This window comes from Coregonus lavaretus, assembly GCF_964263955.1.
Source record: "Coregonus lavaretus genome assembly, chromosome: 28".
Classification (NCBI taxonomy): domain Eukaryota; kingdom Metazoa; phylum Chordata; class Actinopteri; order Salmoniformes; family Salmonidae; genus Coregonus; species Coregonus lavaretus.
Window position 1 is genome coordinate 18877485 of NC_140015.1, and position 18484 is coordinate 18895968.

At 42.6% G+C, this 18484-nt stretch overlaps 3 protein-coding genes across 3 annotated transcripts in view; 2 read left to right on the forward strand and 1 right to left on the reverse strand.

The window, feature by feature from the left end:
- Positions 1 to 7328, forward strand: part of LOC311103908 (TRIO and F-actin-binding protein-like) — a 38835-nt gene extending 31507 nt beyond the window's left edge. The window contains exon 13 of the mRNA XM_084145533.1: positions 4510 to 7328. Coding sequence (XP_084001659.1) covers positions 4510 to 4671 — 162 coding nt within the window. The 3' untranslated portion in view covers positions 4672 to 7328. The remainder of the gene's footprint in view (positions 1 to 4509) is intronic.
- A 1632-nt stretch (positions 7329 to 8960) lies between these two features.
- On the forward strand, positions 8961 to 11539 carry ndufa6 (NADH:ubiquinone oxidoreductase subunit A6). The gene is made up of 3 exons (XM_084145025.1): positions 8961 to 9118; positions 10933 to 11048; positions 11322 to 11539. Exons 1-3 carry the CDS (start codon positions 8980 to 8982, stop codon positions 11451 to 11453), a joined length of 387 nt encoding a protein of 128 aa, XP_084001151.1. The 5' UTR covers positions 8961 to 8979; the 3' UTR covers positions 11454 to 11539.
- A 3430-nt stretch (positions 11540 to 14969) lies between these two features.
- Positions 14970 to 18484, reverse strand: part of fam234b (family with sequence similarity 234 member B) — a 10517-nt gene continuing 7002 nt past the window's right edge. Inside the window, exons 10-12 of the mRNA XM_084145534.1 lie at positions 16921 to 17041; positions 16588 to 16817; positions 14970 to 16470 (exon numbers count right to left, since the gene is read on the reverse strand). Of these exons, the coding sequence (XP_084001660.1) occupies positions 16588 to 16817; positions 16921 to 17041 (351 nt within the window). The 3' untranslated portion in view covers positions 14970 to 16470. The remainder of the gene's footprint in view (positions 16471 to 16587; positions 16818 to 16920; positions 17042 to 18484) is intronic.

Here is an 18484-nt window from a genome sequence, read left to right on the forward strand (position 1 = left end):
GTCTGAATCATGGCTTAGGAAGGCCACCAAAAAGTCAGAAATGTCCATCCCCAACTACAACATTTTCCGTCTAGATAGAACTGCCAAAGGGGGTGGAGTTGCAATCTACTGTAGAGAGAGCCTGCAGAGCTCTATCATACTATCCAGGTCTGTGCCCAAACAGTTTGAGCTTCTACTTCTAAAAATCCACCTTTCCAGAAATGTCTCTCACTGTTGCCGTTTGCTACAGACCCCCCTCAGCCCCCAGTTGTGCCCTGGACACCCCATCTGTCCTCAGAGTTCGTACTGCTTGGTGACCTAAACTGGGATATGCTTAACACCCCGGCCATCCTACAATCCAAACTAGATGCCCTCAATCTCACACAAATGATCAAGGAACCTACCAGGTACAACCCTAAATCCGTAAACATGGGCACCCTCATAGATATCATCCTGACTAATTTACCCTCTAAATACACCTCCGCTGTCTTCAACCAGGATCTCAGCGATCACTGCCTTATTACCTGCGTCCGTAATGGGTCCACGGTCAAACGACCACCCCTCATCACTGTCAAACGCTCCCTAAAACACTTTAGCGAGCAGGCCTTCCTAATTGACCTGGCCCAGGTATCCTGGATGGATATCGATCTCATTCCGTCAGTAGAGGATGCCTGGTTGTTCTTTTAAAAGTGCTTTCCTCTCCATCTTAAATAAGCATGCCCCATTCAAAAAATTCAGAACTAAGAACAGATATAGCCCCTGGTTCTCCTCAGACTTGACTGCCCTTGACCAGCACAAAAACATCCTGTGGCATTCTGCATTAACATCGAATAGCCCCCGCAATATGCAACTTTTCAGGGAAGATAGAAACCAATATACACAAGCAGTTAGGGTAACAAAGGCTAGCTTTTTCAAACAGAAATTTGCATCCTGTAGCACTAACTCCAAAAAGTTTCGGGACACTGTAAAGTCCATGGAGAATAAGAGCACATCCTCCCAGCTGCCCACTGCACTGAGGCTAGGAAACACTATCACCACCGATAAATCTACAATAATCGAGAATTTCAACAAGCATTTTGCTACGGCTGACCATGCTTTCCACCTGGCTACCTCTACCCCGGCCACCAGCTCTGCACCCTCTGCTGCAACTTGCCCATGCCCCCCCGCTTCTCCTTCACACAAATTCAGACAGCTGATGTTCTGAAAGAGCTGAACATTCTGGACCCCTACAAATCATCTGGACTAGACAATCTGGACCCTTTCTTTCTAAAATTAGCAGTCAAAATTGTCGCAACCCCTATTACTAGCCTGTTCAACCTCTCTTTCGTAATGTCTGAGATCCCCAGAGATTGGAAAGCTGCCGCGGTCATCCCCCTCTTCAAAGGGGGTGACACTCTAGATCCAAACTGTTACAGACCTATATCCATCCTGCCCTGCCTTTCGAAAGTTTTTGAAAGCCAAGTTAACAAACAGATCACCGACCATTTCGAATCCCACCGTACCTTCTCCGCTATGCAATCCGGTTTCCGAGCTGGTCATGGGTGCACCTCAGCCACGCTCAAGGTCCTAAACTATATTATACAGTTGAAGTCGGAAGTTTACATACACTTAGGTTGGAGTCATTAAAACTCGTTTTTCAACCACTCCACAAATTTCTTGTTAACAAACTATAGTTTTGGCAAGTCGGTTAGGACATCTACTTTGTGCATGACACAAGTAATTTTTCCAACAGATTATTTCACTTATAATTCACTGTACCACAATTCCAGTGGGTCAGAAGTTTACATACACTAAGTCTGGTTCATCCTTGGGAGCAATTTCCAAATGCCTGAAGGTACCACGTTCATCTGTACAAACAATAGTACGCAAGTATAAACACCATGGGACCACACAGCCGTCATTCTGCTCAGGAAGGAGATGCGTTCTGTCTCCTAGAGATGAACGTACTTTGGTGCGAAAAGTGCAAATCAATCCCAGAACAACAGCAAAGGACCTTGTGAAGATGCTGGAGGAAGCCACTGCTCCAAAACCGCCATAAAAAAGCCAGACTACGGATTGCGACTGCACATGGGGACAAATATCGTACTTTTTGGAGAAATGTACTCTGGTCTGATGAAACAAAAATAGAACTGTTTGGCCATAATGACCATGGTTATATTTGGAGGAAAATGGGGGTGGCTTGCAAGCTGAAGAACACCATCCCAACCGTGAAGCACGGGGGTGGCAGCATCATGCTGTGGGGGTGCTTTGCTGCAGGAGGGACTGGTGCACTTCACAAAATAGATGGCATCATGAGGAAGGAAAATTATGTGGATATATTTAAGCAACCTCAAGACATCAGTCAGGAAGTTAAAGCTTGGTCGCAAATGGATCTTCCAAATGGACAATGACCCCAAGCATACTTCCAAAGTTGTGGCAAAATGGCTTAAGGACAACAAAGTCAAGGTATTGGAGTGGCCATCACAAAGCCCTGACCTCAATCCTATAGAAAATGTGTGGGCAGAACTGAAAAGGTGTGTGTGAGCAAGGAGGCCTACAAACCTGACTCCGTTACACCAGCTCTGTCAGGAGGAATGGGCCAAAATTCACCCAACTTATTGTGGGAAGCTGATGGAAGGCTACCCGAAACGTTTGATCCAAGTTAAACAATTTAAAGGCAATGCTACCAAATACTAATTGAGTGTGTGTAAACTTCTGACCCACTGGGAATGTGATGAAAGAAATAAAAGCTGAAAGAAATAATTCCCTTTACTATTAGTCTGACATTTCACATTCTTAAAATAAAGTGGTGATCCTAACTGACGTAAGACAGGGAATTTTTACTAGGATTAAAATTTCAGGAATTGTGAAAAACTGAGTTTAAATGTATTTGGCTAAGGTGTATGTAAACTTCCGACTTCAACTGTAACTGCGATCTATAATAAACAGTACTGTGCAGCCGTCTTCATCGACCTGGCCAAGGCTTTCGACTCTGTCAACCACCGCATTCTTATTGGCAGACTAAATAGCCTTGGTTTCTCAAATGACTGCCTCGCCTGGTTCACCAACTACTTCTCAGATAGAGTTCAATGTGTCAAATCGGAGGGCCTGTTGTCTGGACCTATGGCAGTCTCTATGGGGGTGCCACAGGGTTCAATTCTCGGGCCGACTCTTTTCTCTGTGTATATCAATGATGTCGCTCTTGCTGCTGATGACTCTCAGATCCACCTGTACGCAGACGACACCATTTTGTATACATCTGGCCCTTCATTGGACACTGTGTTAACAAACCTCCAAACGAGTTTCAATGCCATACAACACTCCTTCCGTAGCCTCCAACTGCTCTTAAACACTAGTAAAACTAAATGCATGCTCTTCAATCGAACGCTGCTGGCACCCGCCCACCCGACTAGAATCACTACTCTCGGCGGGTCTGACCTAGAGTATGTGGACAACTACAAATACCTAGGTGTCTGGTTAGACTGTAAACTCTCCTTCCAGACTCACATTAAGCATCTCCAATCCAAAGTTAAATCTAAAATCGGCTTCCTATTTCGCAACAAAGACTCCTTCACTCATGCTGCCAAACATGCCCTATCCTACCGATCATTGACTTCGGCGATGTCATTTACAAAATAGCCTCCAACACTCTACTCAGCAAATTGGATGAAGTATATCACAGTGCCATCCGTTTCGTCACCAAAGCCCCATATACCACCCACCACTGTGACCTGTACGCTCTTGTTGGCTGGTCCTCACTTCATATTCGTCGCCAAACCCACTGGCTCCAGGTCATCTATAAATCACTGCTAGGCAAATCCCCGCCTTATCTTAGCTCATTGGTCACCATAGCAACACCCACCCGTAGTATGCGCTCCAGCAGGTATATCTCACTGGTCATCCCCAAAGCCAACACCTCCTTTGGCCGCCATTCCTTCCAGTTCTCTGCTGCCAATGACTGGAACGAACTGCAAAAATCTCTGAAGCTGGAGACACTTATCTCCCTCACTAACTTTAAGCATCAGTTGTCAGAGCACCTTAACGATCACTGCACCTGTAGACAGCCCATCTGAAATTAGCCCACCCAACTACCTCATCCCCATATTGTTATTTATTTTGCTCATTTGCACCCCAGTATCTCTATTTGCACATCATCTCTTGCACATCTATCATTCCAGTGTTAATACTAAATCGTAATTATTTTGCACTATGGCCTATTTATTGCCTTACCTCCATAACTTGCTACATTTGCACACACTGTATATATATTTTCTGTTGTATTTTTGACTTGATGTTTTGTTTACCCCATATGTAACTCTGTGATGTTGTTTTTATCGCACTGCTTTGCTTTATCTTGGCCAGCTCGCAGTTGTAAATGAGAACTTGTTCTCAACTTGCTTACCTGGTTAAATAAAGGTGGGGGGGGGGGGGAGAAAGAAAAAAGAAAGTCAGGCTATTCTGTCCATTCCAACATTGTATGTCTGCCCAGAGTTGAAGAGGTATACTTTGTCCATCTGATAAACCTCTGTATGTGTGTCCTTACCCCTATAGGAGAAGCAGTCGGCCTGTGAGCGGTATAAAGAGGTGCACAGGGAGCTGAGTGGTATGAAGAGCAGGAGTGAGCGGGAGATCCAGAGCCTTAGGGAGCACCTGAGATTGGCCATGGTTGCCCTGCAGGAGGGCCAGAAACTAGGCAACAGCCTGGAGCACTGAGACACCGCCCCTGGGGCTCTGCTCAGAGACACATTGAGAGGTATAGACGTAGCTCATTATTAAGAGATACATACGCATGTTCACACAGCTTTGAAATAGTAGATTACATCAATCTTCTATGATGAAACTGTGATTGCCTAAAAAAAAATGGTTTTGTTTTTCCTAGTCGTATGGGCACAATGGTGACTGAGATAGGAGAGGAGCAGAAGTCTTCACACCAGAAGATGCCGGCTAGGGGGACCATGATAGTGCCTTAGCTTTCAATCATTCAGCCAATGAGCAGCATAGACTAGGATCAGTTGATCGGTCATATTACACTGGGTCGCGCAAATTTTAATCTGCACTTTTTAAACTTTATTTTCCTATTGTGGATGTGCGAGAGTGAGTGAATGAAAATATTGGTCTGAGTAACTGGATTATTTGTGGAAGGTTGCTCTGATGTATTTGTGACCTGAAACAGTACTGGATTACCTTTCTCTGCATACCTACCTACATGTAGACACTGTTTACATGTTGACAGTAGCCAACATACAAACAGTTGGTCTACATGTTGGCTACTGTCAAAAGCTGTATAAGGAAGGAGGATATACTTTTCGCCAAAAACAAAACTATTTTCATCTCAGAGCATGGATTTGTACAGACCAATGAGTCATTCCATGTCAGTTCAGCAAGCCATGACACCCACCATCTCAGATTGTTCCGAAATCGTTTCTGTAGTTGGCAACGGTTAAGATTGGCATTCATTAAACATTATTTTGTTGAAACTTAATTTGATCTCAGAGAATTTAAGGTAATTGATTGCACCCAAATGTGCCTCTTTTTTTTTTTATAGGATTCAGATAATATTCAATAAACATAGTACCCAACATCCTATGTGGACCAAACTTATTCCAACTAATGAGTAAGACATGAGGAATCTCTTAACATTGTCAAAAGCCACCCACGGACCCACCACACCCCATCCCAATCCAACCCCAACAACCAGTATACAGTATCAGTTCTCTATGTTTAACAAGTAGTATGAAGCTGCGGCTTGGAGTATTGCTTCTCCATACTATGTAATGTATTCCTTATGAATCTGGTGACGTTTTTCTTCCCCCCTGTTCAGAGAAATTAATAATTGAAGTCGCTAGCATTATTTACCATAAAGTAGTGTGAAAGTACCAGGTTTTGACCATTAGATATCGCTGTTCCTGCTATACTGCCGCACTCTTTTATCCATTTTGCTGGTGTCTTGTGTTTATTAAATAGATTACAACATTTCCTTTGGAACTTTGGGTAGAAAACCAGCCAGTCCTCCATGAAAGCAATTCAGTTTGTCATTTTATGCTTAATATGTGTCCATGAAACGGCCCCCTTGTGTGTGATTTATTCCCTTCAAAAAAGGTCTGGATTAGTTACTGTTAGACCATTCCTGGTGAACAAGAAAACCATTAAGCTATAGCAGTTCTAATGGTTTCAATGTTACGGTCTTCAATGGTAAAAGTCCCAAACATACACTGTATAGTGTTTTGTAATGGTATTGGGTTGGATTTAATGCTAAATGTCACTAATCACAATGCTGTTATCTAATAATTTTATTGAAAAACATGACTGCCATTCAATGTATTTTATTAGGGTTGTCACATTTTAGTCCCTAGCCCATTTCGCCATCAACGCTTTGGGCTTGTAGAAAATGTATTCATATGAGAATTGCACCATATGGATAGCCCTCTCAGAAAGCTGCCACTTGTTGGAATATTCAAGAAGACTTGTTGAACATAGATAACTGAAACTGTATACTGGTTGTTGGGGTGGTATTGGCATGGGTTGTGGGGGTTCCGTGGGTGGCTTTTGACATTTTCTGGGTGTCTTACTCATTGGTAGGAAGAAGTTTAGTACAATTTGGGCGCAATCAATTAGCGTCATTTATGAGATGAAATTATATTTAAACAAAATGTTTCAGGAATCTTAATCGTATCTCTTACTAACTACAGAAACGATTTCAGAACAATTTGAGACGGTGGGTTTCAATCCTCTTTCTTGTGCTTTTTGAGGTGGAACGACCCTAATGTTGTATATCAACAATGGTTGCGCTCAGTGATTGTTGTCATTGTTAAATTTCTACTAAGCAAACCTATTTGTCGCTTTATTCAGTGTAATATCATCTTACAATGTAGGTCTCCATTGTGAACATAAACTTTATAACTATTTACCATTGGGATTGATACAGAGAAAGTGACATTCATGGCTTGTTACTGTAAATTCCTGGGAAGCCAAATTGGAAATCACAATCATTCCTCTAGTGTGTAGATAGAAGTCATCTGAATGTGTGCTTTTTGTTTTATATAGTGCCTTCTGTGACTGGAGAATTGCTTGTAGAAGTTTGATGAAATTTTGTCGTCTTGCAAGGATTCTTGATTTTTGACTAAGGCTAAGAAGCTGCATGTTGCGATCCTTTCCCAACCTCCACCTCCAAACATTGTGTAGGCATGATTGTTTGTGCCACAAAAATGTCTAGCGTCAATGAGCCAATGTTTTTTTGTATCATGTGTTTTGTGACGAGATGATAAAGTAGACAACTATCTTTTGACAATGTTTTTAATATTTAATGTAGGGCATGCAATATCTTTGTAAAGTACCATCCTTTTACAAGCAATAAAATGCATGTTAATACAGCCGTGTGAATCATCCATATTTAGCTGACTTACACTAGTCTCAGAACTCTGTACTAAGCCTAACTCGTAATGGTATGTAGGCTAGTCTAATGGTACACTACATGCTCGTCGAACGTCTCATTCCAAAATCATGGGCATTAATATGGAGTTGGTCCCCCCTTTGCTGCTATAACATTTTACATTTACATTTACATTTTAGTCATTTAGCAGACGCTCTTATCCAGAGCGACTTACAGTTAGTGAATGCATAAAAAAATTAAATAAAATTCATACTGGCCCCCCGTGGGAAACGAACACACATCCCTGCCGGCCAAACCCTCCCCTACCTTGGACGACGCTGGACCAATTGTGCGCCACCCATGGGTATAACAGCCTCCACTCTTCTGGGAAGGCTTTCCACTAGATGTTGGAACATTGCTGCAGGGACTTGCTTCCATTCAGCCACGAGCATTAGTGAGGTCGGGCACTGATGTTGGGTGATTAGGCCTGGCTCGCAGTGGGCGTTCCAATTAATTCCAAAGGTGTTCAATGGGGTTGAGGTCAGGGCTCTGTGCAGGCCAGTCAAGTTCTTCCACACCGATCTCGACTAACCATTTCTGTATGGACCTCACTTTGTGCACAGGGGCATTTTCATGCTGAAACAGGAAAGGGCCTTCCCCAAACTGTTGCCACAAAGTTGGAAACACAGAATCGTCTAGGATGTCATTGTATGCTCTAGCGTTAAGAATTCCCTTCACTGGAACTAAGGGGCCTAGCCCGAACCATGAAAATCAACCCCAGACCATTATTCCTCCACCAAACTTTATAGTTGGCACCATGCATTGGGGCAGGTAGCATTTTCCTGGCATCCGCCAAACCCAGATTTGTCTGTCCGACTGCCAGATGGTGAAGTGTGATTCATCACTCCAGAGAACACGTTTCCACTGCTCCAGAGTCCAATGGCGGCGAGCTTTACACCACTCCAGCCGACGCTTGGCATTGCACATGATGAGCTTGGCATTGCACATGATGATCTTAGGCTTGTGTGCGGCTGCTCGGCCATGGAAACCCATTTCATGAAGCTCCCGACGAGCAGTTCTTGTGCTGATGGAACTTGGTAGTGTGTTGCAACCAAGGACAGATTTTTACGCGCTTCAGCACTGTGTTCTGTGAGATGTGTGGCCTACCACTTTGTGGCTGAGCCGTTTGTTGCTCCTAGACGTTTCCACTTCACAATAACAGCCCTTACAGTTGACCGTGGCAGCTCTAGCAGGGCAGAAATTTGATGAACAGACTTGTTGGAAAGGTGACATCCTATGATGGTGCCACATTGAAAGTCACAGCTCTTCAGTATGGGCCATTCTCCTGCCTATGTGTGTCTATGGAGCTTGCATGGCTGTGTGATCGATTTTATACACCTGTCAGCAACGTGAAGCCGAATCCACTAATTTGAAGGGGTGTCCACATACTTTTGTTTATATATAGTGTATATCCCTGAACCTGGCCTATTACTATCTGCAAATAATAAAACCTTTTTTTGTGTGTGAGTTGACTTGAGCCCAGATGAAGCGGATAAATGTCCTCCTGTACGCTAGGTGGCAGGACTAATATGTTTCAAATCAGTGTAGAATTAAAACTAGGCTAACCAGGGAAGAAGGTAAAAGAAACAAACATGGCGTCCAGTGCGGCGACCCGGACAGCAGCTGGTGCTGCTAAAGTTGTCAAACCGATTTTCAGCAGGGATCTGGATGAAGCTAAGCGCAGAGTTCGGGAACTGTATCGTGCCTGGTACAGAGAGGTTCCAAACACAGGTAAAACAAGCTCTCCCTTTGTATTAGATCCGCAAGAGCTGGATCCCAGCGTCAAGGTCGTGCCAATGCAGCTAGCTAGCGTTAACTAGCTGTAAGGCACTCTTTCTAGATATATATTTATTTAGCTCATTGGCTACATATCTTGTCGATGTAAGTAAGCTAACATATACTTTCAATCTATGGCCAGACTTAGCTAACGTGGTGCAACTACACTGAACAAAAGTATAAATGGCAACATGTAAAGTGCTGGTCCCATGTTTCATGAGCTGAAATAAAAGATCCCAGAAATGTGTTTACATTTTACATTTTAGTCATTTTAGCAGACGCTCTTATCCAGAGCGACTTACAGTTAGTTAGCATTTCTCCTTTGCCAAGATAATCCATCCACCTGACAGGTCAAGAAGGTTATTAAACAGCATGATCATTACACAGGTTTACCTTGTGCTGGGGACAATAAAAGGACACTCTAAAATGTGCAGTGTTGTCACAACACAATGCTACAGATGTCTCAAGTTTTGAGGGAGCGTGCAACTGGCATGCTGAAGGCAGGAATGTCTACCAGAGCTGTTGTCAGAGAGTTGAATGTTCATTTCTCTACCATAAGCTGCCTCAAATGTCATTTTAGAGAATTTTGCAGTACGTCCATCCGGCCTCAAACCGCAGACCACATGTAACCACGCCAGCCCAGGACCTCCACATCTGGCTTCTTCACCTGCATGATCGTCTGAGACCAGCCACCCGGACAGCTGATAAAACTGTGGGTTTGCACAACCGAATAATTTCTGCACAAACTGTCAGAAACTGTCTCAGGGAAGCTCATCTGTGTGCTTGTCGTCCTCACCAGGGTCTTGAGTTCAGCGTTGTAACCGACTTTGATGGGCAAATTATCACCTTCGATGGCCACTGGCACACTGGAGAAGTGTGCTCTTCACAGATGAATCCCAGTTTCAACTGTACCGGGCAGATGGCAGGCGTGTGGGAGAGCAGTTTGCTGATTTCAACATTGTGAACAGAGTGCCCCATGGTGGCGGTGGGGTTATGGTGTGGGCAGGCATAAGCTACGGACAATGAACACACATGCATTTTATCGATGGCAATTTGAATGCACAAAGATACCGTGATGAGATCCTGAGGCCCACTGTCGTGCCATTCATCCACCGCCATCACCTCATGTTTCAGCATGATAATGCAATGCCCCATGTTGCAAGGATCGGTACACAATTCCTGGAAGCTGAAAATGTCCCAGTTCTTCCATGGCCTACATACTCACCAGACATGTCACCCATTGAGCATGTTTGGGATGCTCTGGATCGACGTGTATGACAGCATGTTCCAGTTCTCATCAATATCCAGCAACTTCGCGAAGCCATTGAAGAGGAGTGGGACAACATTCCACAGGCCACAATCAACAGCCTTATCAACTCTATGCGAAGATGTCATGCTGCATGAGGCAAATGGTATTCACTCCAGATACTCACGTCTGTATTCCCAGTGTGAAATCCTTAGATTAGGGCCTAATTTATTTATTTAAATTGACTGATTTCCTTATGAATTAACTCATGAAAAATCGTTGAAATTGTGGCATGTTGCGTTTTATACTTTTGTTCAGTGTACTATCAGCTAAGGTTACATAGCTAGTCAATGAGCTAGCTAGCTAGTTTATCGTCATGAACCACTTCTTTTTTTTTGAATGTATGGACAGTACAATACACTTCCTACATTTGCAGAATTTAATTTTGTTGATATGAATATTTGCTTGAGCTTGTTGTCCTATAAAATGCCCACATCTTCTTGTCTTATGTTTTGTCCCACAGTAACTACCTTCCAGCTGGACATCACAGCTCGCCAAGGAAGAGACAAAGTGAGGGAGATGTTTGACAGAAACAAGCACGTCAATGACCCCCGCGTGATTGACATGCTTGTCATTAAGGTTAGTCTACTCTGCTCCCCAATCAGTTAGTTTGCGCTCATGCAGTTAACCCAGTTTCTTAGTTGCATGGTGGGTTAGTGTTATACTGCTAGACCGAGATACAAACTATGTCTAGATAACTGGGCTACCATGCTCTACATCATTTTACATGTGACACATCCAAATCGTTCAAAGAAAAAAATCAAAACTTTGAAGGGAATATTTACAAAGCTCAATGGCCACATATCGAGTGTAGTGAGTGATGTTTTCTTTGCATACTTTTGTTTACAATAGGGTAAGATGGAGCTGCAGGAGACCATCAATGTCTGGAAGCAGAAGACCCACATTATGCGCTATTTCCATGAGACGGAGGTACCACGCCCTGCAGACTTTCTGTCCAGATTTTATGTTGGACATGACAATTGAACTGCTCCCTGTACTTTCCACCCTGTTTTGTCCAGTGTAACAGAGGCTTCCCCTTATTGAACTGTAAATATACACATGATACCCAATCTCGTGTCAAGTCCTCCTTGTACAAATGTTTTCATTTTGTGAAAACAGTCATGGGACTGTTACTTCCCACTTGAAGTTGGAAGGCTCTCCTTTAATGCTCTCCTTGTGGACTTCATAGCTATTCCTCTGCGTTGCCACAGTAGAGATGCATTAATGTGATACATACAGTGGGGGAAAAAAGTATTTAGTCAGCCACCAATTGTGCAAGTTCTCCCACTTAAAAAGATGAGAGAGGCCTGTAATTTTCATCATAGGTACACGTCAACTATGACAGACAAATTGAGATAAGAAAATCCAGAAAATCACATTGTAGGATTTTTAATGAATTTATTTGCAAATTATGGTGGAAAATAAGTATTTGGTCACCTACAAACAAGCAAGATTTTTGGCTCTCACAGACCTGTAACTTCTTCTTTAAGAGGCTCCTCTGTCCTCCACTCGTTACCTGTATTAATGGCACCTGTTTGAACTTGTTATCAGTATAAAAGACACCTGTCCACAACTTCAAACAGTCACACTCCAAACTCCACTATGGCCAAGACCAAAGAGCTGTCAAAGGACACCAGAAACATAATTGTAGACCTGCACCAGGCTGGGAAGACTGAATCTGCAATAGGTAAGCACCTTTTTTGAAGAAATCAACTGTGGGAGCAATTATTAGGAAATGGAAGACATACAAGACCACTGATAATCTCCCTTGATCTGGGGCTCCACGCAAGATCTCACCCCGTGGGGTCAAAATGATCACAAGAACGGTGAGCAAAAATCCCAGAACCACACGGGGGGACCTAGTGAATGACCTGCAGAGAGCTGGGACCAAAGTAACCAAAGCCTACCATCAGTAACACACTACGCCGCCAGGGACTCAAATCCTGCAGTGCGAGACGTGTCCCCCTGCTTAAGCCAGTACATGTCCAGGCCCGTCTGAAGTTTGCTAGAGTGCATTTGGATGATCCAGAAGAGGATTGGGAGAATGTCATATGGTCAGATGAAACCAAAATAGAACTTTTTGGTAAAAACTCAACTCGTTGTGTTTGGAGGACAAAGAATGCTGAGTTGCATCCAAAGAACACCATACCTACTGTGAAGCATGGGGGTGGAAGCATCATGCTTTGGGGCTGTTTTTCTGCAAAGGGACCAGGACGACTGATCCGAGTAAAGGAAAGAATGAATGGGGCCATGTATCATGAGATTTTGAGTGAAAACCTCCTTCCATCAGCAAGGGCATTGAAGATGAAACGTGGCTGGGTCTTTCAGCATGACAATGATCCCAAACACACCGCCCGGGCAACGAAGGAGTGGCTTCGTAAGAAGCATTTCAATGTCCTGGAGTGGCCTAGCCAGTCTCCATATCTCAACCCCATAGAAAATATTTGGAGGGAGTTGAAAGTCCGTGTTGCCCAGCGACAGCCCCAAAACATCACTGCTCCAGAGGAGATCTGCATGGAGGAATGGGCCAAAATACCAGCAACAGTGTGTGAAAACCTTGTGAAGACTTACAGAAAACGTTTGACCTGTGTCATTGCCAACAAAGGGTATATAACAAAGTATTGAGAAACTTTTGTTATTGACCAAATACTTATTTTCCACCATAATTCGCAAATAAATTCATTAAAAATCCTACAATGTGATTTTCTGGGGAAAAAAATCTCATTTTGTCTGTCATAGTTGACGTGTACCTATGATGAAAATTACAGGCCTCTCTCATCTTTTTAAGTGGGAGAACTTGCACAATTGGTGGCTGACTAAATACTTTTTTTCCCCACTGTATGTGTTTGTGCAAACTAGCCCTTATGATCACCAAGTTCAGAAGATGGATGCTGAGACCATGGCTCATACCAAGGAATATCAGTATGGTTGTCATGGACCCTGTGTTTACCCTGTACCCACTCCAATTCAATAAGCCAGTTATTAGTTGATAAGACTCTGAATAGATTGTGAATTGTCATGCCACTGACGGACATTACATATAGGTCGTCTTTATTAGATCAGTTGATCAAAAACAAATGTAACAGTTTGGAATAAAAAGCACCAAGGGTTCTTGATAACCTATATCAGAAACCACATAAATAGGGACACCTATGCAGGCCTGTCACCTGACTAAGGCCTTCTCAAATAAATCAATATCCCCAGAATGATTGAAAACATAGAACAAATATTTCCATCAATGTATAAAATATCACTGGCTAAATGAAATGCAACTTCAACTGATCCAAGGGTTTCCTCTTGCACATAGATTTTTTAAATTGTATTTAGTAAGACTTATCTGCATGTAAACGTTATCACCAGGGAGGAATTAGTCCTATCACTGCTCTAAAACAGCTCTGTATCCAGGCAGGCACACATCACAAGGGATGGGGAGAGAAGGCAGGAGAGAAGCACCAGAAAGGCATTGTTGACATTGAGATCCTCAAGTCTTTTTTCAGCTGTCACACGTCTTCCCGTTGCCTTTGAGTGGTAACACAACGTTAAGCTCTGTTGAGGGAGAACACAGTAATAGGCCTCACCTTCCCTAAGGTCAAATGTAATCTTTATTACTTAAATGTTAAGTTGATTTTAGTGATCCTTATACATACAGCACACCCAGGTCATATAATATTTTGGAGCATACAGACCCTTCAGTCATCATCCTCGGGGACAAAGATGTCATGCTCTTCCAGCAGCGCAGCAAAGTTCTTGCTGATCAGAGTTCCGACATACAGGAAGGGGATCACTACCACAGCAATCCGGAAAAGGCCAAAGGAGGCCTGGACAATTGTCAAGAATTCCATCACAAAAACATATCTAAGTTAGCCTGCTATGCTGGGTGATTTTATACACAATGACAACCAGGATAAAATAATAAAAACATTTACTACATGAAGCATGCTTTACACATTTAAACAGGCATGTATTAATAACACTTCCAGTGAAATGGAGAGGTAAATGATAGGCTCACAGAAATCCTACCTGAGATTAAACATTCATTAAATTCATTGAGTTCTAAGATATAAGTCCTCAGGTATTTTTCACTTCCTAACAAATCTTGCCTGGCTGTTTTTTCATACACCAATACCTTCCAGGCACCTTTACTAAATTCCTCCCGCCCCTCCTTTTTAGGCTGGGTTTCTGTATAGCAATTTGTGACATCTGCTGATGTAAAAAGGGCTTTATAAATACATTTGATTGATTTAATTTCATAAATGACCTGCGCATATTTTCAAAATACCACCTGATGCTGAGTACACAACTGTTGGTACACGACTGTTTTTCAACACCAACAGTCTGGCCAGACGAACCAAGACCGACGCCATCTTCCAAGCCTTTGACACTCGCAGCAATGCGGAAAGAGATCATTTTGGATGCACCGAAGCACCGCCCCTGAGCCTGCACCCTCATTTTACTCTAATATTAAATATTCACAATTTCTCATGATTAATTAACAAACAGTGTTTTTATGATAATTTATTGTGAACGGAGCTTAATCCGTAGTACAGCTGTACAAAACACTACATTTGTAGCAGCAAGAATTGCAGCAGTACATTTATTTATTGCTGTGATCTGTAAATGTTTTCCAGTATGTCAGCAATATTTACAAGTACCAATAGCAATAAAATGCACAGTTACCATACATGGCCCTCAGCAATAATGTATCATCACTACAATAGTTATTGATTAGAGAAATGTAAACATTTCAGTAGCATATCAATAAATACTTTAGGGGAGAGTGGGGTAAGTTGAGCGATTGGGTTAGTTGAGCCACCCCTTGTTTCTAGGAAACCATACAACAAAATGAATCATGTGACAAGTAGCAGAGGCACACAAGGTCTTATCTGATGACATGGAGTCTGAGCTTGCTAAACATATCAAGAATCTCACAGACCAGTTTCATGGGCTTAGTAGCCTCAGGCAGAGAACTTGCCTTTGAATTGGCACATCGAAACAACATCCCTGTCCCTGACAACTGGTCAAGAAATGGAAGGGTTAGTGATAGTGAATAGAGAGATCTATATCTGAATGTTGGCATACATTTCAGATATACAATATACCACACCCCCATTCCATGAATTAAACTTTGACCTGCCAGCACCATCACAGGACACCATCACACATGACACCCCAAGGCAGCTCAATTTACCCTGTCCCTATGCATACCCAGGGTAAATTGTGCCAATAAATCACCTTTTTTTTTTTTTTTACGAGCTGTTTAAAAAACCCAGTAATGTTTACATTGATTCTGATTATTTCCAGGGATACACAACATCCTGAAACATATGTAGATATCAATGTTGGAAATAATACTGTATTTCCCTTGACGTAGTGATGCTGAATGTAAAAAATGGCTCAACATACCCCATTCTCCACTACAGCAAAAATATGTACAGACCCCCTTTCCATAACTGGGTAATTCTGTTTGAACACAGACCTCAATTGCCTAATTCAAAAAGTGCATGTGAGAGGGGAATGAATGTATTTGGAGGAATAAATTGGGTAATTGCCTCTCATTCTGTAGATAAAAAATATACTAAACGAGTGAGGTGCCGATTGTGCCAATGGACACCTTACACCTACACCCCTATCTTTCAAATCATTGTGCTTGATCTCCAGAAGTTTCCTCTATGTACTTATTTACATACACCCCAAACAAGGTAAATAGTAATTGATATATTACATTCAATATTCAATAAAAAGGACTGGTCATAAATACATAATTAAACTCATAATATATACACATATAATAACACTACAGCAAAATAAATATTTTTCAGCAAGTGAGATGAGTAATAATGGAAAATAAAATCGTACTTTGGACAAAAGTGGAAATGTAAACAGCTTGAGATAAATCTCCATGAGTCTCCTTCACTTGGTGTGTGTCATGGTGTTTCCACAGGTTTGGTCCCGCCAGTGGTTTCCCTCTGATCATGTAGAACCAGCAAGTGGTAACTCCTCTCTACACAGGAAAACAAAATGATGTGTTTCGTCATTCGAAACTACACAGACGCCACAAACAACATGTCATATAAAGCATATTCTGGACATACTTAGCTATGTTCCCTCCCCTTTTTACCTAATGCTGTTTGAAGGTGAGACGCCTGAAGAATTTGTTTATCTCAAATACTCCAGGTCTGACTGGTCCCCTGGCGGTGCTGCTCTCTCCCAGCCTCACAATCTGTCCAGCAGTGATTGCTGCTCTGAGGCTCATGCTCTTCACCACCCGAGACCCAGGCCCCAGGCCAGAGGTAGGCCGGGAGGAAACAGTAATGTAGGAGGCATCCTTCTGCGGCTCCTGGTAACTCACTATGACAGAGAATAGGGGAGAAACAGTTGATCAGCAGTGCTACTAACAGCCATAATCATATGCACAATTATAAAATAATAAATACAGCACAGCATGCATCACCTGCAGCAGTAAGTATGGTGTCTGTGGTGCTGGCGAGCTCCAGCAGGATTGTGGGATATGTAGGATGCAGCATGAAGAGCTTTCGGATGACTGGCATGGCTGGAGCCGCCACTGGTGCCACCTGTTAACAGAGCAAGACTTAAAATAGATTTAAACTACTGATCTCCATAGTACGATAGGTAAAGGATTACATATTTGTGCTAATCAGGGTTGGGGTTAATTCCACAAATTACAGGAGAGACACCCAAATGGACTTTCAATCTTCCCACTGCCAACCTGAACAATGACTACTGTTAACATTCTGGCAGCAGGGTTGGGGTTAATTCCCCTAATTGAATTCTAACTCAATTCTCTCTCCCTGTAAATTCAATTTAATTCCATTCAAATTCCATTTTAGTCACTTATCCAAAACGTTTGCTAAATCAAATCAAATCAAACTTTATTTGTCACATAACAACCTCTCCCTCAATGTAATCAAGACAAAGGAGATGATTGTGGACTACAGGGAAAAAAAGAGGACTGAGCACGCCCCCATTCTCATCGACGGGGCTGTAGTGGAACAGGTTGAGAGCTTCAAGTTCCTTGGTGTCCACATCACCAACAAACTATCATGGTCCAAACACACCAAGACAGTCGTGAAGAGGGCACGACAAAGCCTATTCCCCCTCAGGAGACTGAAACGATTTGGCATGGGTCCTCAGATACTCAAAAAGTTATACAGCTGCACCATCAAGAGCATCCTGACTGGTTGCATCACTGCCTGGTATGGCAATTTCTTGGCCTCCGACCGCAAGGCACTACAAAAAATTGTCAAAGACTCCAGTCACCCAAGTCATAGACTGATTTCTCTGCTACCGCATGGCAAGCGGTACCAGAGCGCCAAGTCTAGGTCCAAAAGGCTCCTTAACAGCTGCTGAACAATTAATCAAATGGCCACCCGGACTATTTGCATTGCCCCCCCCCCCCCCCCCACCAGTCTGTTTATTATCTATGCATAGTCACTTTACCCCTACCTACATGTACAAATTACCTCGACTAACCTGTACCCCCACACATTGACTCGGTACCGGTACCCCCTGTATATAGCCTCATTATTCCCGTGTAGCTCAGTTGGTAGAGCATGGCGTTTGCAACGCCAGGGTTGTGGGTTCGTTTTCCACGGGGGGCCAGTATGAAAATGTATGCACTCACTAACTGTAAGTTGCTCTGGATAAGAGCATCTGCTAAAATAATATTGTTATTTTATTGTGTTACTTTTTTTTCCTTTTTTAAACTTTAGTTAATATTTTCTTAACTCTATTTTCTTAAAACTCCATTGTTGATTAAGGGCTTGTAAGTAAGCATTTCACGGTAAGGTCTACATTTGTTGTATTCGGCACATGTGGCAAATAAAATTTGATTTGATATGCGCTGAATACAACAGGTGTAGACCTTACCGTGAAATGCTTTCTTACAAGCACTTAACCAACAATAAAGTTCAAGAAAGAGTTAAGAAAATATTTACCAAATAAACTAAAGTAAAAAATAATAAAAAGTAACACAATAAAATAACAATAACGAGGCT